The following is a 24,264-nucleotide window of genomic DNA, read 5'->3' on the forward strand; positions in this document are numbered from 1 at the left end:
TCCTTCCTTCCTTCCTTCCTTCCTTCCTTCCTTCCTTCCTTCCTTCTTTTCATTTCCATCTCCTTCCTTCCTTCCTTCCTTCCTTCCTTCCTTCCTTCCTTCCTTCCTTCTTCTCATTTCCATCTCCCCCCCCCTCTCTCCCTTCCTTGCCATTTTGCCTGCAAATTAGAATTTGAAACCATCTGTTCCAAGGTTAAAAAACATCTGACTTGGCATATTTTAGGGCCAGCCCACTTCATCCTTGAACAGTTTTGTACACTTGGATTTGTGTGGCCAAGAGAATTGATCTCCCTCTTTGATTTGCAGATGGATTTTACCTTGCTGGGCACGCAGGACAAGCTGCCTTGCACCCCCAGGCCACCCCGTCCAGGGCAGTCCCCAACCCCACCTCAAGCGCCCTGCTCCACGAAAAGGACTTTGGGCATCCGCACAGGACCTCCAAGGACAGCCCCAAAGAGCTCGGTGGGAAGGACCGATCTTACCGGGGCAACCTCTCCTTGTCCCTGGCCAAGAAGGACGCCAAGCTGCGTGAGGAGTCCCGGCCTCACAGCGTGGTGGATCTCACCCAGGACACCAAGCCGGACAACGAGAGGAAAACGAACGGATTTGAGAAGGCCGTTAAGGTTGGGGAACGCTTGTCTCCCTTCCTGGCGGAACAGTTGCCCAACCGGGGGATCTTCAGCGGAGAACCAAAGTCCAAGAACCCACTTCAGACCTCTTCACTCAGCAACTGCAACACGGGTGGAAGCGCCCAGGGCTCGGAGCTGGACCACTGTCCCAAGGACCTCAGCAGACATGACGAGAATGTAAGGCCTCCTCCTTACGTCTTCTCCGACCGGTTGAAGAAAGTCGACTCTGCGGTCAGTTCGGTGGCCAACTTGCACGTGGCCTGCAGTTGTCCTTCTCCAGCTCAACCCGGGAAGCTCCCCCCGCCCTCGGCCTTCCCTCCCCAGCCGATCCACCCCAACATGTACACCATCTTCCCCTTGACCAAGGACTCCGGGAGGGAGCACAAGGTCATCGCACCCACCTTCATGCCTTCCCTTGAGGCTTATGACGAGAGAAAAGGCCCCATTCAGATAGCTTCCCAAGCCCGGGACAACACCAAACTGAAGGAGAAGGAGGTCCCTGCTGCCAACCGAGTGGGGGTCCTCCAGGCGGTGCCCAAGAGGTGTCTGGCTGATGCTTCTCACAACCTTTTGGCCCAAGAGTTCTCCCTCCATGGAGATGCCAAGCGGATGGAGGTCTTGCGGGAGAAAAGTTCGGTCATCAGGGCCAACTCCATGTTCCTGAAGAAACAGGGGGCTTCAGAAACCTTCTTGAACAGGCCAAGATTACGCTCCCCCGAAAACAGGGAATTCCTCCCTTTGAAGGACTTGCCCAAAGCTGGCTTGGAGGCAGAACATCACTCCTGTGAGCGGGACCGGTTTCAAAGACCTGGCTGCAAAGAAGCGGCCAAGATCTATGGCACTTTGGACACCTCTTCCTCATCCTCATCCTCTTCCTCTCGGCAGCATTTAGATCCCAGCCAACAATTGAAGCCCCCGGAACAAAAGTGGAAGCCTTTTGAAATGGGCAACTTTGCCACCACCCAGATGGCTGTTCTGGCTGCCCAACACAACCATGCCAACCGGGTGGAGGAGGAAGTCAAGAAGACCTACCTGGAGCCCAGCAACCTACAGAGGTCCTCAGTCGTGGGAGCCCGGAGTGTGACAGACGGCCTCCACCCTCCTCCGTCGCACGGGGAAGGATCTGCCATGCAAAGCCTCATCAAGTACAGCGGGAGCTTTGCTAAAGAGGCATCCTCACGGCAGGGGGCTGGTAAGAAAACCCCTTTTGGGGGTCTGGGCAACATGAAACTGGACCCTGGTCGACAGCCTTCCCCCAAGGTCCAGCAGCTGCTGTCCCACCAAGCTGGCAAGCAGCTGAAGAAGGAACCTGAACGACCGGAAAGTGCCAAATCTTTCGGACGAGAGAGCATCGGATCTCAAGGAGAGGTGGAAGTGAGACATCTCCCCGTTGGCATCGCGGTGGCGGTGGCCCGTCAGAAGGACAACAGCAGTGGCGGAAAGCTGGGGCTCGTGGACCGTGATCGATCCCTCTCCTTGAGTAACGTGAAAGGTAGGCTGTGGGCAGGGAAGCGTCGAGCTCTGGATGGGACAGTTGCAACTGCTGGATTGACGGTATCGATGAGAGAGTTAATGGGAACCAAAGTTCTCATCAATAAGCTGCGAAGGTTGGCCAGATGGGAATCGGCTATGGGAATTCTCCAAATTGTTAGCATCTTCGGAAAGTTTGGGCAAAAAAGTCAGAGGGGATAACACGGGAAGGTGACCTTTGAGCCAGAGTCATGATGGTGTTGATTATTATGGTAGTGCTGTTTCTAGGAGAGAGAAGGGACTTGATGTTTTACAGAAGAACTTTGTTGCAGGATCCAATCTGGGTCGGTCACCGGGAAGAAAGGATTTGTCTTCTTGGACTTGTGCTGGACCCCTTTTTCAGGGAACTTCTCTCTCGCCAGTGTGTGCTTTATGTGGTGCTTGGTTGTGGGTGGCTTTTTTATTTGTTGATTGGGGTGTTGATGGCTGGCTAGAATAGAATAGAACAAGGATCTTCAAACTTGGCCACTTTAAGATTTGTGGACTTCAACTCCCAGAATTCCTCAGCCAGCTGGGAGTTGAAGTCCACAAGTCTTAAAGTGGCCAAGTTTGAAGACCCCTGGAATAGAGCAAACATTCTGGTGAGAGGAGATGGTCTTCAGCACGAATCCGAAAGCTTGGAAGCGTAAATCTCTGGTCCCAGTGACTGACCCAGATTGGATCCAGCAACATTATCCTGGGCGTCCCAGGATTCTATGTGCCGTCGATTCACCTTCATTTGTGAAGAACTTTTGTGCCTAGTGAATTCTCTGTGTCAGTTTTGTTTTCATGCTCAAACCAAGGAGCCGGTACAAGGCCATCATATCTGAGGCTGATACCAGATTTCAGGGTCAACCATCTTGGTAGGGTTGAAGAAGCTTCATATTTTCATGCAAGCTTCCATTTTTATTTTTGGGGAAGAAACCAAGTCTACAAGGAAATGCGTTGGCTATGCCATAGGGTGTCACTGTTGCACTGCTGTCTTTTGCGCACAAAATTAACACACGATATAAAAGAACAAGCCCAACACACAAATACATCATATAGATGGAGACTAACCTTCTTGAATCTAATTCCTTCTGCTTGTGGAGAATTCTAGTCTGGTGTTTACAGGAGACACCACTGGGCGAGATTCCTTTTGAGTGTGGATTGCTTCAATCTACTCCAAGTTGCTAGTCCCTGTCGGGCAGATGTTATTGTTCTTTTATTCTTTAAAAACCATTTTTATACCATGCTTTTCTCCTTAAACGGCTTAAAATCAGTGGAAAGGAGGAAAAAAAAAAAGTGATTTGGTCTATAGGTTTACAGTTGACCAGAAGGGAAAAAAAATGAACGAGAAAGGAGATGTTAAAAAAAAAATGGTAAAAAGTTTCTTCTGTGCTGCTTTTAGGGATAAATGTTGATCTGCTGGACATTTTTGAGCTTGCCTCCTTGGGTGTATGTGACATACCATCGCCCCGAAGTAAATCACTGTCACTTAATTCTCAGGTTTGTTTGTGTAAGATGCTAAGAGCTCCTTCCCAACTAAGCTGCTTTTTTATTTGAAAGAGAATCTAAACTGCCTTTCATTTTTAAAAAACAAACCACACCCAAAGTCAACGTTTGAAGCCACCACATCCCAGCGTTTTCTGCCTCGTGAATAATTGCAAGGAGAGACGGGTGTAGCTGCGTACAACAGACACGTCATAATTAAAAGTGGGGACGCAATTAAATGAAAAAGGAAGAAATGGCCATTTGAATGAGGATTGTTGAATGATGGCAGCTATTTGTGATGGAAAGCCTTGTGATTCTGGACCATTCCGGATGTGGAATATAGTAGATCTCTGTTGGTTCTGAGTGATCCCGGAAACCCAAAGTTAAGCTCCAGACCAGGTGTGGTTAGAGAAAATTAATCCGGAAGGCTACTGAGTGGGGAGATAAGCCAGCCACCTTGTTGTGTGATCTCTTCTGTTCCCGCCCAATTTGGTGGCCAAATGAAAATTGCAGGTCTTCTGTAAGATTGTGGTAGCCAACGCCAAAGGCTTTTGCGCAATGTCGGTTGAGATTTCAGCTAAGCCTTCTCTGAAATCGTGAAATATTGCCAATTAAAGATGGAGGAAAGAGTTTGGAAGGTTGCCTTGACTTTCCTAATTCCCAAATTATAGCACTCTGTAGTCTGGATCCCTGACAGCTCTTCGGACTACAGTTCCTGCAGATGTTCTCTGCGGTAGAGAACATCTGCAAGACAGGGGTGGCGGAAATGGAATGGTGAGCAGCTAATAAGTGGGGAAGGAAGGAACCTAGGTCTGGTTTTAGGTGTCCTAAAGGTGCTTTTTCAAGAGGCAACTTTATTTTTTCTTGAAGGCATTTCGCTTCTCTTCCAAGAAGCTTCTTTAGTTCTGATGGTGCAGAATGGAAGGATTTATATTTCTTGCAGACAGCTGGTCCTTAGCACACTCTGAACTAAAGAAGAGAAATGTCTTCAAGGACAAAAACCAAGAAAGTCCAGTTGCCTTTTGAGGGGGGGAAAAAAAAAGCAAAAAAACCACCTTTCGGATAACTATGACTTTGGATAATTGAGACTCTCCCTGGACGTCTTGTTTGAATTATTATGAATTATGAATTCTCCCTCTGCCTTTCATTTTGCTAGTTGGCAACTTCAGAATGTGCCGAGCCCTGATTTCTAACCGTGGCCTCTCTGTATGTATTTGCTAACTCCCCCAACTTTTTTTTTTTTTTAAAAAAAATAAGATAAAGATAAATAAATCGAGTCTTGTCTATGGAAAGCTCGCAGACACCACTTAGCTCTGTGGGAATAACTTGGGGAACATTTTGTTAGAATGAGTCACGGTAACGGCTATCCAACTTCCCTCTCTCCCCCCTCCAGTTAAATTTCTCAGTGGGTCACGTGCAGTTCTGCTGATGTGTGCAGTGTATTTCCATCTACATTTTATTGCAGTTTGCTTTTTTTTTAAAAAAAATTGCTTCACTGCAGCCAGTCTGTTTTTCAACCAATTTGGCATTTCAAGAGCATGTCATGGGCACTCCGACAAAATGGCAGATGGGGCTGGCCTTTTTAGAGAGGGTGCAGATAGATAGATCCAGAAAGTTCGATATGTCCCCGTTATCTTGCCCATACCCTCAAAAGTTACCAGTCCACCTACGTTTTATCCCCTGCTTTTTTTTTTCTTTCTAGGCAGGTAGATAACCATGTTCAAAATCCATTTTTAATTTTCTGTGAAAGCTGATTGGAGGTGGGAGAGAGAGGGAGAGAGCAAGCAGACGTTTATTGGAAATTAAGATGCTTTACAGAGACTATCCCCTGTTTTTGAAGGGTATAATCTCTTAGAAAAGCTGTACAAACATCGGGGTCCTGGACATGGCATTTAGCCCCTCTAAAATAAGGAGATGAATGGAGAACATGGAGGGGAAGCTTAACTTCACCCTTTGATGGAAAATCATAATATTTTTACCCAAAGGTGGCTGTTGAAGAGGTTCCAGACTGGTACCAATATTTATTTTATTTATTTATCCCATTTTAAATACTGCCCACCTCACTCACCTTGTGTTTCCCTGCTGAACTATGTCTAGGAATTCAGGTAAACAGTCCAGCCAGCTTTCCTTGAATTCTCAAAATGTGTACAGGAAATCCTTGACTTACAACCACCATGGAGTCAGGCGATTACCGTCGTAAGTTGAGGACGATCTGCAGTGGTGCTGTGAAATAGTGAAAACCAGCTGAGTTTCCCTTCACTGTTTAACCAGGCGTTGTCAAGGCAAGTTTGGTTTTAATCCTGGTAGGTTTGTTGATTTGGCAGCTTACGGTGATGGAGGCACGAATTTGTGGCAGCGTGGCGTGTGGGCAAAAAATCCAGGCAAAGCTTAAACTAATAATTACGATTTCGAGTTTTCTAATTGATCCATTTGGTTAATCACTCACTTACCTTTGGTGAATGACGCCAGGGAGAGAGCATTGGGGAGATGAACAAAATTAACCAAAATGTACAATTCTGGATAATTTCCCAAGATGGTGATGTTTCAGGGGTTAGAGGCATATTAAAAAAAAATGGGTGGAGGTTAAATCACAGGATGGAGACCATCATCTTGACATTTCTGATTCCCCCCCCCCCAAGGACACTGGCCTGTAGGTGTGCAAACTGGAATAAAAATGGTGTCCATCTTGTTGCAAGATCGGAGAAACCCAACAAGAACTGATGGCCACTGAAATCATGGATAGTGGTCCTTCTCTCTTGCTTTGCTAATTTTGTAAGAGTGATTCAATTGGTTGCTGGCCAAACATTCCCCAGATTTTGAGATGGGGGGGGCGGGAAGAACATATTCCCAAGTCCCTCCCCACACACATGCTGGCTGCAGAAGGAGACCCTTGAATTTGGGGGGGGGGTGCACAGAGGCAGAATGTGGCTGAAATTTGTGAATTGGGAGTCTTGAATTGGTGTGTGTGTTGGGTAGCAACTTAAAATTTGCCAATAGGGACCCCCACTCTCTCCCTGCCAACTCACAAGCTGTGTGTCCTTCCAAGCGCATCGGTGCCCTCTTTCCATCTTGCCCACCTCTCCATTTTGGGTGGGTGGGTGGGGCAGCCAGCTGCAGTCCAAACCTGCTCTGATGCCTCTCTGTCAATCCGTCTGTCCATCCGCTGGAACCCCCCAGGCCCCCCCTGGTTCAGCCCTTTTGTGTGCAGCGGCCAGCCGACTTCATTTTTCCGGCTGGGTTCCCACAGCCTCTTTGCGTCTGGAGCCAAGAACTGGGACTGGTAGCCAACAAAAGAGATGTGTTTGTTTGAGCTGGTCTGAAAGCTTCCAACCCCCCTCCCATATACCCCCCTCCCCAGCCATCCCCTGCTCTCCCCCCACCTTGCCTCTGTTAAATGTAATTTACTGAGCAGAAATAAGAGCTGGCGAACAAGGACTGTACTTTGTCTGGTTGCTAAGCAATGGAATTGGCGCACAAGGCTCTCCTTTTTGCCCAGTCTCGCAGCAGCCCCCCTCCCCAATTCTCCCTCGCCCCTCCACCCTTTTCCCGTCCTTGCGTGCCAGGAGACTTTCTTCCTCCTTTCTTTCTTTTTTTTTTTTTAAAAAAAATTAATAATATTGAGTTGGTCTGCGCCAAGCAGAGGGCGCGTGAAGGTGCCAACCCTTTTAAGAGAGAGAAAAGCAAGGGGGGGGGTTTAACTTGGCTAATCTAGGAAGATTTGGTGAGCCAAACCACACATTGAAGAGGGGTGTTGGTCGTCAAGGAAATGGGGCCTCCAGAGATATTTTTTTCACACACCCCCCCTGTCTCCCTCCCTCCCTCCTTCCCTCGCGGCTCTGTGCATAACCGATTGAATTTTGCACGGAGATAAATTTTGCTCAGGCGGACTTCATATGTCATGTCAGGAAATTTATAAAGACAAGATTGCCTATTGAAGATTTGGGGGGGGGGCGGGTTATGAAATGGCAGTTTGTCAGTTGTCTTTGGGACATTAAGGGGCATGCAGAACCCTCCCCCCCCAGTACAGCCACACGGGACCGCCCTTTCGAAAGGCTGATTCACCATTATTCCTAAGCCAGCAAGGAAATTATGGGGTAGGCTATTTTATGGTTTTTGGGTTCTAGCTGCAGTGCCCTGGATGGGGTGCCAGTGGGGTTCGGAAACATGCCAGGGAAATAAAAGTGATTGGAAACATTTGCAAGAATGAGGTAGCTTATTTAGGAGAAACCTAGTTACTACCATCAGCCTTTCACGATTTAAACCACCTTTTGAGAGAGAGAGAGAAAAAAAGAGTACCCACAGAGATGACCGAGAAGATGGAAGGCAGACAAATCCCAAATGCCAGGTTCTTAAAGGGGGAAAAAAATTACTGACCGTTTGTGATGGAAGATAAGAAGATTATCTTCTTATTACAGGTTGCCCTCAACTTATGACCTCAAGAGAGCCCACAATTTCCGTTGTTAAGTGAACGAGACATTGGTTAAGTGATTTTTTCTCTCCATTTTGCGACCTTTCTAGCCACAGTGGTTAAGGGAATCACTGCAGTTGTGAAGTTAGTAACGTGGTTGTTAAGCAAATCTGGCTTCCCCCATTGACTTTGCTTGTCAGAAGGTTGCAAAAGGGACCCTGCACCCGTCATAAATACGAGTCAGTTGCCAAGCCTCTGAATTTTGATCTCGTGACCGTGGGGATGCTGCAACAGTCATAAGTGTGAAAGTTTCAGTGCCGTTGTAACTTTGAAATGGTCACTAAATGAACAGTTGTACGTTAAGGACTAGCAGCATTGGGGAGCAGAACCAGGAATTTATCTATAGGCATTTGAAGCTTGCTGATTAAGCGGAGACGTGATCTGTCCTTCTGGTTCCACTTGATCTCTTAACCATTATACTATTAACTGTATCTTCAGGCTTCTCCATCCGGGATCTTGGGATCCTGGTTGTTCTTGAGGAGAGGTCTAGAACAGGGTCCCCAACCGCTAGGCCTTGGACCGGTACTGGGTCGCGGCATGCCAGCAACCGGTCTGCACAAAGAAGCAAAGCCCCATCCATGAGATGCAGGCAGCACACAAAACCACGCACCTTCCAGTCCGTGGAAAAACCTCTCTCCACGGAACCGGTCCTTGGTGCCCCCTCTGGTCTAGACCTTCAACTGTTGGCTGGAGAATTCTCAACGTTTGATTATATTTACAGGAGGCTCAGCTAGCTTTGTTTCGGTTGCCCCTTAGGACACGGACGGTTGGATGAGGACTGTGGGGACGACCGTCCACGCCTTCGAGAAAACCACCTCCTAGCAAGCCGTTTGGAGCGAGACCAGGAGAAACTGCTCAGGTGATCTTCCTTAGGCTTGGGATGCTTTGCCTAGCTCTGCTTTAGCTGTAACCTCGGGCCTTTTCTGCCCGCGGTTTTGCAGTCTGAAAGGTGCAGCTCTCCAAAGTTATCTGTAAATGGAGAAATATATTTTAGCCACACCTGCCACAAAAGCAAAAGCAAATAAACAGCAGGGAGAAAGACAGAATTGCCAAGCAAAAAAAATGTAGATAAATTCAACAAGCTAACCATTTAGTCTAAGCAAAAACATTCTTGCTGGCTGGTGGAAGGACAATGAAGAAGGGGCTAAGTTCAGAAGTTATCTGAAGTTAACTACATACCCCCTCTTCCTCCTCCTCCTCCTCCTCCTCCTCCTCAACCTCTACTACCACCACCACCACCACCACTTCCTCCCCCCCCTCCTCCCCCCCACTGATGATGTAATCTAGATGGGTCATGAAATGTCCACAAGAAAATTCAGAGAACATCAAGGACCCCACAGTTGTAGTCCTCCTCCTCCTCCTCCTCACACTAATGATGTAATCTAGTTGGGTCATGAAATGTCTACAAGAAAACATCCAAGTTCAGAGAACATCAAGGACCCAAGTCCTAGTCTTCCTCCTTCTTCCTCCTCCTCCTCCAATTTTGAAACTCTTCCACAAATGCCTTCCACCATCCATTGAAGTGTTGTTATTTCCCCTCCCAATGAAGAACAGAAGGACCATGTTTGAAACCCATCAAGACTTGGGTCCCTAAGCTCCCCGCCCCTCTTCTTTTTATTTTCCCCAGAGAAAGCAAAGAATTGGCTGATTTTGCTCGGATCCATCCGGCTACTTGTGCTACCAGTGGCTTAAACTCCAACCTCATGGTGACTGGGGGACCACCCCTGACTGGTTCAGGACGGTGGACTGGTGACCCCACACCACACCTGGTGACCCATCCATGGTTACCCAGAAGCAGCAGTTCGTCCATGTGGCTTACTGGCCACCCCTACGGTAATGAACTCCAAGTTGCCTCCTGTTTAGACCATCCATCAGGGGTGTGTGTGAATGTTTCGTTCTGAAGGGTTTTTGGCATGAAATTTCGTGAAAAGCCCTGTTTTTCAACCCCCCCGGGCAGTGTTTCAAGTTTGAAAAAGCCCATTCATTTCACATTCTCCAGCAGGGTTTCCCAACAAGTATGCTGATGTCCAGCAATCTCATGTGTGTTTTTTATGCTCTTGGAAAATGAATTCTTTCAGCTTGTATGTTGTCACTTAACACAGTGGGCGCCTGCAATGATTCTAGACACCCCAAGGGACTAGAATTGAAAATGATGCAGCAGTTACTTTATTATCCATGCATGTCTCAAAGGTGCTTTTTCAAAAGGCAACAAAAACTTGTGGAAGGAACAAAAAAGCTATTTTTTTCCTTGAGAAAAAGTGCTTTTGAAAAGGCACCTTTGAGACAACTATGACCTGGATGCATTTATGCATTTATCCATGCATATCTACGTTTTCCCTGTGTGACCAGCTGTACAATCCTAAAATATCTTTGTTTAGGCACAATCTCACCTGGTCTCATGCGACCTTTGATCGGTTTCTCTTCTGATCCTGTCTTCTTTGCAGGGCACCCTTCTTTGCACCAAGGCATGACCCCTGCTTTTCCTTCTGGCATGGGGGGAGCACTCCCCTCTGCATACCAATTTGCCAGAGATCCTCAATCCGGCCAGCTTGTCATGATCCCCAGTGAACACCTGACCCACTTCGGTAGGTACCCAAAGAGAGTTGTACCTTCAGATGTGCAAGTTATTGTTCGTGTTCAATAAGGTAGAATCTGGTCATCTCTTGCCTGATCCACCAGGAATGGCTGACAAGAGATACTTATTGGGAAGCACCAGCCTGGCAGGGAGGAGGGGGTCAAGCATGGAATTATCCTGGAGTCACTGGGCAATCACAAAAGGGTTACAACTGACCCTGCCTAAGTTCCTTGGAGCCTTATCTAATTGTTCCTAAGAGTAGGCTTACAGACTAGGTGTCAACTCTGCAATGGAACTGGCTGAAGCCATCTTGCTTGTTTTTGGTTGCCACAAGATTGGGGGGAGGAGATGGGGAGTTTTATGCTAGCCTAAACAAATTCCTGTCCCTTGGGAACCAAGGTCATTTCTGTTCATTAGATTGGGGGGTTGTGTCTAATGTTAGAAACCCCGCCAAACTATTCTATTGGGCGACGTAATTAATTGCATAGTTTTGGGGTGGGAAGTTTAACTTTGTAATATTGTTACTCCTTGGGTGGGAGACTTTAGTCTTGGTTTCACTTTTGACCGGGCCGAGACTTTGTAGCCAATAAACATGTTCTTATAGGAAAACTCAAGCCTCGGAGTTCTGCTTTAACTGGACTCATTTGTCGGAACCATGGCACTAGGGAGATTCCTGTATTATAGGCAGAACATAATAAAGTAGTTAGCTTGAACTCTACACATATGGGCCTGGTTGTTTCCGCCTGGCATGTTTTGGGTAAAGTTCATATGTGGCCAACTGAGTGGTACATAGCCCACCTCCAGGTTGCTTAGTCCTTGAATTCTGGCTTGGATGGGTTTTCAAGTCAATCTGTCTCTTCATTCCAGCAGAATTGATGGACCGTGCACCTCCTCTCTGGCCTGCCATATATTCTCCTACCAGGAGCTCCCTCCAGCACGCTCACCAGCTCCAGCTCTTATCTCACCAGCAGCTGATCCGTCAGCATGAGCTATACCTCCTGCAACAACAGGCTGCACATGCCCAGTTGGTGGTAGGTCCCTTGGCTTCAACTCTTGCAACTGCCTTTGGGAAACCAACCTTATCTGTCTCTCCTTTCTGAAAATGGGTCTCCAGATGTGATGAATGGAGAAGACCTGGCTAGATCCTACTTAGCATTAATTAAATCAGCTAGACTGATGTGGTGGAATGTAGTAAGGAGGTGGTCCCCCAAGATGGAGAGGCTGCATTCCAAATGAGTTAGGAGGCAACTCAGCCCAGATATCGTGTGAAAGAAAGAGGGTGAGGACAGCTCCTCCCTAATAGTTCCTAGAGTATAAGATAGATGCAGATAGTGGAGACTTCAGTCTGGCAAGATTCTGTCTATCATTGTGAAACAATAAAGAACTCAGCTTGGAAGAATCACCACTTACCATTTTTTGGTTCTGGGCCTTATAGCTGGCCTTTTCATAGTGTTGTTATTCCTGGACACTATTCCTTTTATACAAGGCAAAGTGGGACAATTAGTGAAAACCAAGTTGTCTATGAGAAACTCTAATCCAGCCCATGCATTAATCCATGTTTCTTGAACATCTGAAGGTCTACAATTCGTTCTGGCCAAAAGCCTGCTCCCGTTATTGCAGGGAAAAAAAAAAATCGCCTGCGTTTCCAAGCATTTGTCACTTCTAATCAAGTTTTGAATGACTTGCCTTGTGTCCAACCTAGTTTACTTCTGGGTCCCCTTTGTGGTTGATGTAGCATCAGTGGAGAACCACCACTATTTCAGAGCTCCTTTCTTTCAACAGGAGAGGCTAAAAGCCAGCGAACAGCGGGCAGAGATGGAAGAGAAGATCACTAAACGGAACCTGGACAATGCCAAATCAGGTTTGCCAACGTCTGCCTCAAGCCTTCTGCACCGGAAGCCTCCAGTTTTGTCTCCAAGCACTTCTGTGTCCTACAATAAGGCGATCAGCCCTCCTCCGCTGTCGCCCAGGTCCTCTTCTGTGTCGTTGCTCAAAGCTGAGGTTATCCAAAAGTTGGAGGAACCACCAAGCCAGCCGACCTATTCCTACCCCACAACTCCCATCACTCATCCATCTAGCCCACCTCCTGCTTCTCCACCCCCTGCCCCTAACCTTCCTCCTAAAGAAGAGGAGGAAACTGAGAACATGGAGAAGAAAGAGCTGGAGCTGGAAAAAGAGACCTCTGCTTCATATCAGACGTTATTTCCAGGTACAAAGCCCTGCTGTTTTTTTAATCCACTTTCTTTTATTAAATTTCCTGTTTGGTCTTTTCCTAATTCTGCCACTTTCCCAAAGCTCCTTTTCTCCCTGGAAAAAGATGTGAACGTTTATGTAAGCAGATTGGTTTGAGATGACTTCCATCCTACAATAGGAGTTCCACTATACTGTGCAGCTGAGTGCCCAAAACTGGTTAACAGAAATTCATTTTTCTTTCTTTCTTTCTTTCTTTCTTTCTTTCTTTCTTTCTTTCTTTCTTTCTTTCTTTCTTTTCCTTCCTTCCTTCCTTTCTCATTCATTCATTCATTCATTCCCCTTCATTCCTTCCTTCCTCTTCTTTCTTTCTTTCTTTCTTTCTTTCTTTTTTCTTTTCCTTCCTTCCTTCTTTTTTAGAACAGGGGAGATTTTGACTCAAGTCAATGGTAAAGTTTGGAAAATAAATTCCTCTAGTCTGGAAAGGTTGAGGACCACTGTTGTTAGGGACCCTCCTCAGAAAATATGGGACTTATCTTCCAGTTTTTAATTTTTGCTGCCCTCTTGCAGAAATTCCATCCGGCTATCCATTCCAGTCCCTTCCAGACTCCTTCAGAAGACACTACCCATACCTTCTCCAGCCAACCGCTACATCCGATGCAGATGAGTTGGGCTCCAGTGTCCCTCTGCCTACCAGCAGTCCCGAGCACTTGACACTTTCTCCAGAGGTGAAGCCTATTCATCTTTCCCCATCCAAGATTGTCAAGCCCATCCAGGCTGTGGAGGAGGAAGAATCCTTGGAAGAACGGGTGAAAACGGAGATGGAGATGGACAATAGCCAGGAAGAAGGCAGCTGTGAACAGGATATGGAGGTCCTGGGTATGGCAACTTCGGTTGCCCTCCCTGTTGAGGACGCCGATGGTTGTGATCTTCAGTTGCACCACGGCAAAACCCTCAGGACTTCAGACCACGAGGAAGTTCTTGAGGATTGCCAAGCTGCCTACCCAGAGATGTCCTGCTCGGTGGAGATGGACACCCAAGCAGACGAGACCAATGACAGTGAAACCTGCCCCATTCATGACTATGGTGGAAGTTTGTTACAGAGAGACACTGAACAGTCTGAGATAGGACTGGTCCCTCAGCCTGAGAAGTCACCGTTGGCTGTAGAAATGCCCCATATCAGTTCTCCCTCAAACAAGGAATTTCCCAGCATGCTTCAGGAAGAGGGGGAACCCACGGTAGAAGCCCCCATCTACAGGAATGAGATGTATTCCTGCCCACTCCCACCTCTGGATATCAAAATGGATGACCCATTGGCTGGTATGAACGCCTTAGCAGCAGCAGCTGAATTACCCCAAGCGTGTTCCTTGCTCACAAACAGTGATGGTGGTGTCACTCAGGAGGCAGTGGTGAACTTAGAAGTGTCTTCTAGCCTGTCCCCAGAGCACACCTTTCTGCACGGAATTACCCTCCTGAGCGAAATTGCAGAACTGGAGTTGGAGAAACGGCAGCAGGAAACCGAAGGTGAGTAGATATGGACCTCCGTTCAAGACAACATTCAAGGCTTAGCTTTGAGCCTCAAGCTCTTCTCTTCTGGCTTGTACGCCAGGTGTGAAAGGCCAGGTCCACAGGTGAAGGTCCAGTTAAACTGATTTAGTGCACAGGGATCTTCTGAACTCATGGTTAGCCCCTACTAGGAATTAGATAAAGGAAGGTTGGACTTTGTTTGCTTAAGCATTTCCCTTGGTCCTTCTCTGTTGGACGTCCCTCCTGTTCCTAACCCCTTGTCCATCCTATCTCATGCAGGTCCAGAGAACTTCTCAGCTCATCCAGCCTTGGAAAGCCTGTTAGCTGCTGGTACCCAGATGCTGATGGAAGTCCTCTCCACCCCCTTCATGGATAGCCTGAAGAACATCCGTCTGCCTCGGGAACTGGACCCCAATAAGAAATACAGCTGGATGCAGAAGAAAGATGAGCCGGTGAATAGGATGGGGAGAGTAGATTTGCAGAGATGGGGGAAGTGGTTAGGAAGAGTTTTTTTGGGTGAGATGAAGCAGCCCAAGGGATATCTCAATAGATTTCCTGACCTTTGAGGGACACCAAGGTCTATTTTGCAGCCAATGTGGCTCTGTCTGTCCTTTCTCATTGGAAGTTGCTCTTTGTGATTCACAGGTGGTTGCCAAAAGCCAATCTGTGTTTTAACTGAGAGCAGAAACCTGTTGGGAGAAAGATATTATTGAATTCTTAATTGCCATCTTCTGCCCTCTAGATAGGTCAGCCCTGCAGCTGGTCAAGAATCCTAGGAATTGCACCCTTAGACTTAATACTTACTCAGATTTTGTTAGGAACTTGATTCTGAATTGTAGCTACTGAAGGGAACTAACAGAAGAAAATATTTGTAGCTCAGGGTTGGACTGTAGGGTCTTCAGTGCTTTCTGACCTGGGTTGTTTTCTTGCAGATGTTTCATGACCCAACTAGGTTATATCATCAGTTTTGGAAGGGAGGAGGAGGAGGAGGAGGTTTGTGGGGTCCTTGGTGTTCTCTGAAATTGGTTGTTTTCTTGCAGACATTTTATGACCCAACTAGGTAACCTTATCAGTGCTAGGAAGGAGTGGGGTTGGGTCTCTATTTCTGTATAAGTGGCTGTGAATGAATGAGACTGACAGATGTTCTGGTTTTCCTTCTCTCCCAACTCTTTGCTGTTTTCTTGTCTCAGATGTATTCCATTAAATCGTCCATTGGGAGCATGGATGCCATGGAACTGGATTACCGGATGAAGTTAGCTGAGCTGCAGAGGAGATACAAGGAAAAGCAGAGGGAATTGGCGAAGCTGCAGCGGCGGAGAGACTCTGAGTAAGTCACCCAAGGACCTTCAGATATCCTTCTGCACCTGCCCGGTTGGCTGGGCAGTGGCATCATCTTTGAGTCTTGCACCATCTTGGCTTTTCCACCCCTCTTCTTTGTGCTCTATGATACTCAAATTGGACTTTGAGAATGTGGCTTGGCAACATGACCTACTGTTTGTCCATGGGGCAGATGCTGTAGGCACTTCATTAGCAGTTGTGGCCTTCCATGGGGATGTTTTGAGTGTAGGTCAGTGTAGAGGTTTGGTGATGGATCATGGCCTTCTATCTTCTTCTTCTTCTTCTTCTTCTTCTTCTTCTTCTTCTTCTTCTTCTTCTTCTTCTTCTTCTTCTTCTTCTTCTTCTTCTTCTTCTTCTTCTTCTTCTTCTTCTTCTTCTTCTTCTTCTTCTTCTTCTTCTTCCACCCCTCCACCTCTTTCTTTCTTTCTTTCTTTCTTTCTTTCTTTCTTTCTTTCCTTCTTTCCTTCTTTCCTTCTTTCCTCATTGCTCTTGGTTAACGGTCAAGTGTGTGGTTTTTTTTAAGGGAAAAGCATGACGAGAAAAATAGAAGCTTGGCAAAACGAGGTCCAGGAAGGCCCAGAAAACGGAACCATGGATCAAGCGCTCTGTTGCCCCCTAAGGAGCGAGGGAAGAGTGACGGAAGGAGTGGAAAGTAAGGTTGGGCTGTGGGGTGGGAAAGGGACTGTAGCAGGGTCCCACCCTGGTTGGGTTGCCTTCTCTCTGCCCCAAACACGGATGTTGGTACATAGTGTCTTGGCCGTTGGGGGTGCCACCAGGATGAATAAGACTTGTGTGGAGTATTATGGGATAGATGTTGGTTAAGCAACAGGTAGGGCCATCGTGGGGTAAACTGTTGCGATCTAGAGGACGTGTTGATTATTGAGGAAAGAGGAGAGTGAAGTAGAGCAGGTTCTCTGTCTTTAGGGCTGCGTATGGGTGAAGGGTGGACTTCCAGTGGGAACGCTGTGGATGTTGGATTTTGAACTTGTTTTCTTCGGCACGAGTGGAAGAGAAACCTACCTGTGTTAGGATACGTTTTGGTCCTGCTTTGCTTGTCTGTGGTGCAGCCTCTGTTTCCCTTTTGTTCTGTCTTTGCTTTCTTGCTGATACATTGAGAACTCGGCTTCGCCTTTGTTTAAGGGCCTCCTGCATTGTCAACCTCTTTGGCCTGATGTTTCAGATTTTTCAAATGAGGGAAATTAAGGAATCCTGCTTGATCTGGAGATTGTAACCTGGTCGTTCTTCTTACCTTTTTTAAAATCCCCCTGGAGCTTTTGCAAAATCATGGTGTGAAGGTTCTCCTCTCTCCTCCTTGTTTCTCTCCTCTCCCTCTCCCCCTTTCCCTTCTCTTCCCTCCTTTCCCCTCCCAGCTCAAGTATCCAAATAAAAGTCCAGGATTATTTTCATTTCTGAAAAGCTTACTATTTATTGAATACACAGCTTGGTAAAGGCGAGGTAAAACTGACTCTAAAATCCCAAGGCATCTGACCATAGCATGTAACAACAATTTTCCCAGACAACTGTCCCCACCCCCCATGTCCACACAGTTCATGTAAATATGTTCTCTTTGTTATGAGACCCCTCTGCTATCTCCTTCACACTTGCTAGAATGTCCTTGAAAGGTTTCCATCCTGCTGACTTTCACCTCCATAGCACTGGAAAGGTTTCATTTCTCTAAATAACCCATTTGAAAACAACACCTCCCTCCCACCCCCATTCTAATGGCAGGATGAAAACAGAGAGGTACGTAGCTGCCACATTTTCACTCTTGATGGACCGGTTGTAGAAATTCCGAATGGTCACTAAACAAATGATTGAAAGTCGAGGACTGCCTGCATTTATTTGTTTAACACCATCAGATTTCCTAGCTGCTCATCGCATCATGATGACTCCGAGCAGCTAAGACAAAAATCAAAAACGGAAAACAACCAATAACAAACATCTCTCCTTCATTTCTTGGGCTTCTATCCTGCTGGTGATGCTACTAAGGTTCTCCCTTGGTCATCCTCTTTCTTTTTCTTTTTTCCTGATGTTTTCAGGCTGAGCAAATCCCTGTCGCTTTCCGAAGACTCAGAAATGGGTGATGGGAGGGAGGAGAAGCACCGAGGGCTTCTCCTGGATGAGGAAGAGGAGGGAGAGACCAGGAGTGGGAAGACAAAGACCAGGCATCGCAGTTGGGATGAGCAAGATCTCTTGATGAACTTCTCCAGCGAGGTGAGTCTTCTACCATATTGGAGACAATATGGTCGAACCAGAACAAATAGTTAAGCACAAAATGGAAGAGGGAGCTGTTGTTGTTTATTCAGTCACTAAGTCGTGTCAGACTCTTTGTGACCCCATGGCCCATAGCAGGCTAAGAGCCCTGTCCTCCACTGTCTCCTGGAGTTTGCCCAATGACACTTATCTAACCATTACATCCTCTGCCGTCCCCTTCTTTGTTGGTCTTCCATCTTTCCCAACATCAGGGTCTTCTCCAATGAGGAGGGGGGGTGGTAAGCAAGGTTTAACTTTTCCATTCCAGATTTAGGCTGAATAGATACAATTGCCATGGCTCTCATCTTCACTTGAGCAATCTTAAATCAGCTGGGCAGATTAAATTGTTGAAACCATTCAATTATTTAACCATTCAATCATGTCCAACTCTTGGCGACTTATATAAGCAAGTGCTCTCCATGCTACCTGGCTTCCTTCAGTTGTTGAATATTCAGCTTTGTATCAGTTTTGAGGGTATCAAGCCAACATGTTGCTTGCCCCTTCTTCTTGTTCCACTAACTACTCCTAGCCTCATTGACTCCTCCAAAGAACTTGCATGTATGACATGACCAAAGTAAATCAAATGTAGAAGCTTGTGGTTTTGGCTTCTGCCGATGTTTCTGGTTTTATGTATTGAAATAAATTGGATGTAAATCCATCAGAGCTATCATAGAACATTCCCCTTCCTCAATTTGAGGACTTCTGGATGGGTTGCAATCCCCAAATTCCAGTCCTGGAGATGAAGCCATTGGAGAAGGTGTCAGAACCTAGCTCAGAGTTTTTGAAAACATCTAGTGGATTCCACCTCAAAATGCACAGAGATTTCTGGATGAAGAAGTCATTCCTTGTGTGACTTTTTCTGGATCCCTTGCTTTCCTCGATTTCCGCTCATTCTCCCTCTCTCTTTTCTTTCTGCAGCTCAAGATTAAGAAGAAGAAGGTGGCCTCTGATCAGGAACAACTGGTGAGCAAGCTCGACAAAGCCCTGTCACTCACCAGGCGCAGCAAGCTGAAGTCTCCGTTCAAGTTCGTGGATAGGTCCAGAGGGAGGCAGAAAAATGGCGGCTATTACAACAACCGATACTTGTCCCCCCACGGTGCCTTGTTTGGCAAGGATGCCAAAAACAACTTGGCCAAAAGCCTCAGCTTCTCCTTGAAAGCCTCTAAAGAAGGTAAAAACAAAATGGCGGTCAAAATGAAGAAGTTGGAGGTGGGGCTCAAAATGAAAGGCCACCATCTGAAGGTTTCCAACTCACCAGCGATATCTGAAGTGAGCAGTTACTCCTACAGTAAGTAACTTCTCTTTTCCTAGTGTCTTCTCCTCCTCACTGTTTTTAGTGGGTTGTATTTAACAGAATAGCAAAGTTGGAAGGAACCTTGGAAGCACTTTCCTATTATTTTTTTTGGATATACCGAAGACTGATTTAGATTATTATTAGTTTAATATTTTACTAATAAAGATCCTGGTTACAGGATTTCCAGGCCTTTCCCTTAATTTGCATTCTGATCTTTCAAATTCAGAGATGCCTCTTCTAGGGTCCTTTTCTTGGACCCTCCTGAATGGTTACTTTTAATGTGACAGAATGGAAAAATAATTAAAACACATGGGAAATAATCATCATCATTGCATTGACTGCATTGAACATGGATGTAATTGTAATGGAGTCAGTTTAATTCTTGGTCTGGTCTGTCTTTTAGAGCAGGATTGACAGGTCCCTCAAAAGATTTACGGGTGGCCCTTGACCCTAAAACTTTGAATAACGGACAGCCACGCTTGAATTGGATGTGAATAATAGACAACTAGGTTTGAACTGCAGGGGTTTGGGTGTTGAACATAGGATTGCATTGTGCCAAGCCAGCATATTCTAACCCTCTTCCATATTCTTAAGTCTGTGGTCTATAGACCTAAAAGTACAGTGCTTAAAATTGTCCCAAAGACAACTGGAATTTGTTTTTCCTTGAAGACATTTCTCATCTAAGAAGCTTCTTCAGTTCTGATGGAATAGTGGAGGATGGAAGGATTTATATTCCTTGCAGTCATCTGGTCGTTCAGCCACCATTCACCTCCATCCTCCACCGCTCTTGGCTGAGAAGTGAAACATCTTCAAGGAAAAACAAAGCCCAATTGCCATTTTTGGGACAACCCTGACCCGGAATCTCCATAGACAGTGCTTAAAGTTGGCAGTCATGTCTGGCGTTTCTTTTTTTTTTTTTAAAAAAAAAAAATAACTACCTTGACCCCAGATACAGATTCTGAGGAAGAGGAGGAATCCTTGAAGGATGAGTGGTCTTCTCATTCCCCAACCAGTGCCAGGATGAGACCCTCCAGCCTCTATAGTGTCATGGCCCCCAAATGCAGCAGGATCTCTGACATCTTCAAAGCCGGCAAGAAGAGCATCACCTCAACAAGGACTCTCAAATCTAAAATGGCTGCCAATAGAAAGCGGGAATTTTGTTTACTGTCCAGGGAGGCCAAAGCTGGATCGTCATACAGTGACTCTTCGGAGGACTCGTTCGATCAAGGTTACTAGCTTATAACCCAACCCCAAATGTCTAGGTTTGAGTGAATGGGAAGGAGAAGGAGGAAAGGGTGGGTGATCATTTGAAATGGCTCTGTGGATGGCCAACTTGTTGATACCATAGAAGATTTTTTGGGGGTAGTTTATGGTTGATCACTAGTCTTACCTACGCCAACAAATCTGCTTGTTCACAATTGTTTTGTTCCTGATCAGCTCTTTCAAGAGCATCCTAAGTCTCTTTTCCACACACACGTATACTTTTTCTCTCTCTCTATTTTTTTTTTTAAAAGGAGAATATACATCATTTCTTGTTACCATCGCTGTTGTTATATGTGGCTTATTTTTTTTTCCTTTCCAAATTTACTTTTGGCATGTGTTAGAGGGCACGGGAGAGGAACTGTGTAAATTAGAATATCTGTTGTGTGGGTGCGCCCCCCCTCCCTTCCCCCAAACCCTGAGATGTTTGTACTACAATTTGGTACCAAGCTTTTTATTAAAATTATCCAGTTTGTTTTTAACTAAAACCGTCTGCCTTGTCTCTCTCTTGCTGTGTCTCTTTAGGTAGCTTGATGCTTCACTTCATCTTGCTGTCTCACCTCATTCCCAAAGATTTAAGGGAAAACCAAACCAAACCAAACAAACAAACAAACAAAAAAGGAATTAACAAAATTGAGATGTGTTTCCTATTATTCAAATATCCCTGGCTTCAATTCTCTACTTTGCAGGAGGAAACAGACAAAGCTGTCAGCTGATCTCATCTTTCCTTTAAACCGAGTGCAGCTTCTTACGTTGTGTGTAAATTATTCTAGAATGGGCTGGACTGTTTTGTCCTCTTGTGTACATACTGTTGCATTTTCATTTTTCATTACTTTTTTATTTTTTAACAAAGGGCTTTTTATGTTGCCAAAGGCACACGCACACACAAAAACCTCATTACGTTTCGAAACCTTAAGACAGGGGTCTTCAAACTTGGCCACTTTAAGACTGGTGGACTTCAACTCCCAGAATTCCTCATTGGCTGAGGAATTCTGGGAGTTGAAGTCCACCAGTCTTAAAGAGGCCAGGTTTGAAGGCCCCTGCCTTAATGGCTTTAGTTTCGTCAGTGAAACGCCCGTGTCCCGGCCACTTCCAAATGAGGGTCATCTCCTCTCAAATTAATTCAACTTGAAAAGAAATTGATGACAATTTTCAACAGCCTGCTTACGAAGAGCAAAAAGCAATGATTAAACAGGATCTAATATACAGAGAGGAAGATGCAATTGTTTTCTTTTTTTGGTCCCTTCTTCTTTTTGCTAGATCTGCTCTTCAGATTTGGGAAAGTCAAGAAAGAAGGCCAAATCCCAAGAATGGTCCCAATGGACCACATCTCTCCATCCACCTACCCAACCTCTTTTTAACCACTTTGGTCGTAATAGAAAAGATTAAATAAGGAGCCCCTTAGGGTTAAGACAGGCTGAGATTGTGGTTTTCTATCTGTAGGTTAACGAAGAGATGGGTTCCCATCAGCTAAGTAGCCTATCCTCGTTGTGGCCTTGCCTTATAGCCTCTTTTATAGCTCCCTTCTCTTTTCCTAAAGGTGTATACTTCGGTTGGTTACGGTAGATGGAAGTATGTAGTAGTAGCAATTAATATTTTCCCCTAAAATTGAATGATCTCCACCCTCAACAACGCCTTGATAGACCTAGCCTGCCATTTTCTTGGCTGCTGTGTGTTTACTGTTTTGCCATTGCATTCTTCAAGAATGGGTTTTTTTGACATTATCCTTACTATTACTACTAATTTTGCCATTTTAAAAACTTGGAAGAGATCCTTCTTGAGGGGTGGGGGGTTTGGAAGCCAAAGGTCTTTTCACTTTGAGGAGACCAACAATTATAGGATCTCTTATTTATTTATTTATTTATTTATGAGACTTATATACCGCTTTAAGTGCAAGCACTCTCTAAGCGGTGTACACCAGTAAGCAATGTATATATATATTTACATTGCCCCCAACAATCTGGGTCCTCATTTTACCTACCCCGGAAGGATGGAAGGCTGAGTCAACCTTGAGCCGGTGAGATTTGAACCACTGACCTGCTGAACACAGTCAGCTAAAGTGGCCTGCAGTACTGCACTCTAACTGCTGCGCCACCTCGGCTCATATTGAACTTTTGTTAACCCTTCCAATCAGTTACTCTTTGTCCAAGTAGATAAGTAGCCCTGGAGAACTTCTCAAATGGAAGAAACAAATAAATAAAACTAAATAAACTCGAGAAGCATTTTCTTAAAGAGAGGGGTGGAGGGAGAGAAAAGGTAGACCTGAATGAAAGCCTTCTTAGCTTATTGATTGATTGATTTGAATTTATTGGCCACTCAACTCCTCATTAACTCCCCTTAAAAGCTGGGATACAATGTAGGCTTAGCTGCATATGAGTCCCATTGAATTCTATGGGATTGGTTTCTAAGTAAATGGGACATCTGCACTCTAGGGTGCTGTTATTTTGACTCTTGAATTCCAAAGATTGGGTGTATGTGGATGTGTGTGTATAGACACACACAAACACACACAGCTAGAATGCTATTTTTGCCTTTTTTTCACCCCATTTGGATAGCACATCCCTTTTTTGGACATCTTCAAATTTTGTTTCCTTTGAGCATCACCCCATTCCACCTTACAATTGTGGGAGCCAATGGATAAATTTCCCAATCCAATGTGCAAAAGGTGTCTGGTCTGTGGGCGGGGGTGGAATAGGAGGGAGGGAGGGTGGGAGAAATTGAATCTTTTTGTCAAAAAAAAAAGTCTATGCAGAAATATATATGTATATATATATACATGTTTTCTTTGGACATTTGTTTTAAGGGATATTTGTGTAATAGCTTTGCTAATGCCTTTCCCTGATTTTACTAAAACCATTAATAACCTCAGCTTTTCAAGCTTGCTTTCGCTCTCCTTGCAGCTGCTTGACCCAACCCTTCACCCTGGTCCCTTCTCATGATGCTTTGAGTGTCTCTGTCGCTCTCTTACATTTGCTCTCCCGCCTCCACGGCTCAGCGAAAAATCTCTGAGCCTTATCATGTAGGTAGGCAAAATTAGCTTTCTCTTTCTCTCCTCTGTAAAAAAAGCTTGGCAATTTTGCACTCGTAAAAATGGTTCAGGACAAGGATGGAACTGGGTTGCCTGATTCTCCTCCTTGCAAACACTGGAGGTTGATCTGGGTTTGAAGAATTGAAGGACAGACATGAGGGGTGGGGTGTCTTTGGAGAAGACATTTCGAGGAGTTTCAAAATGGTAGTGGGGACCAAGGATGGCCAGGCACATCATCAGTAGACTGGATAAAGAGTGGTCCATTCATGGTCCCTTCTTCATCGTCATCTTTGCAATTTAAATTGGGGGAATTCTGAGAGGGGAGAAGTTTGGGTTGTGTAGACCCCTTGTTCCTCCCATTCTAATTTTGGAACTCCTGAACAGGAAAGGCCTTTGGCTCCTGACTCCAGAAGGGTGTTTGCTGTTCCTGCTACCTGCATGGCAGATGTTTACATCTCAAGCTAAAATTTCCGTGTTCCTGTTCTTGAGAGAGGTAGCATTTTATAAGTCTTTCTCCAGCCAGACTGAGCTTGGTTAACCTGCTTAGAGAAGAAAACCTCCTTTTCTGGGATTGCACAAGAGAGGGAACCAGGCCAGGAATGTAAGATTTGGATTTGGACAGCAGGCTTTGCCACTGAGAACAATCCAACATCCGTGAACCAGAATTAGTAGTAAGCCAATTTAGCAATGCTAGATCTCAACTGGGTCTGCCTGGAAGGT

General features: G+C 45.7%; 1 protein-coding gene across 4 annotated transcripts in view; it reads left to right on the top strand.

Annotated features, from left to right (window-relative positions):
* Positions 1-24,264, top strand: part of TNRC18 (trinucleotide repeat containing 18) — a 61,290-nt gene that overhangs the window by 19,801 nt on the left and 17,225 nt on the right. For 2 of the 4 annotated variants that reach the window (XM_039360390.1, XM_039360388.1), the window contains exons 4-16: positions 307-2,121; positions 8,836-8,938; positions 9,707-9,912; positions 10,524-10,664; positions 11,522-11,685; positions 12,437-12,863; positions 13,415-14,368; positions 14,651-14,823; positions 15,562-15,698; positions 16,233-16,361; positions 17,749-17,923; positions 18,881-19,250; positions 20,206-20,484. In XM_039360390.1, the coding sequence (XP_039216324.1) occupies positions 307-2,121; positions 8,836-8,938; positions 9,707-9,912; positions 10,524-10,664; positions 11,522-11,685; positions 12,437-12,863; positions 13,415-14,368; positions 14,651-14,823; positions 15,562-15,698; positions 16,233-16,361; positions 17,749-17,923; positions 18,881-19,250; positions 20,206-20,484 (5,073 nt within the window). The remainder of the gene's footprint in view (positions 1-306; positions 2,122-8,835; positions 8,939-9,706; positions 9,913-10,523; positions 10,665-11,521; positions 11,686-12,436; positions 12,864-13,414; positions 14,369-14,650; positions 14,824-15,561; positions 15,699-16,232; positions 16,362-17,748; positions 17,924-18,880; positions 19,251-20,205; positions 20,485-24,264) is intronic. The other 2 variants (XM_039360389.1, XM_039360391.1) reach the window with 2 other exon arrangements.

The sequence above is a fragment of the Crotalus tigris genome, unplaced genomic scaffold (genome assembly GCF_016545835.1).
Source record: "Crotalus tigris isolate CLP2741 ecotype Arizona unplaced genomic scaffold, ASM1654583v1 scf7180000019173.45859301935:6455823, whole genome shotgun sequence".
NCBI classification, from domain to species: Eukaryota; Metazoa; Chordata; class Lepidosauria; order Squamata; family Viperidae; genus Crotalus; species Crotalus tigris.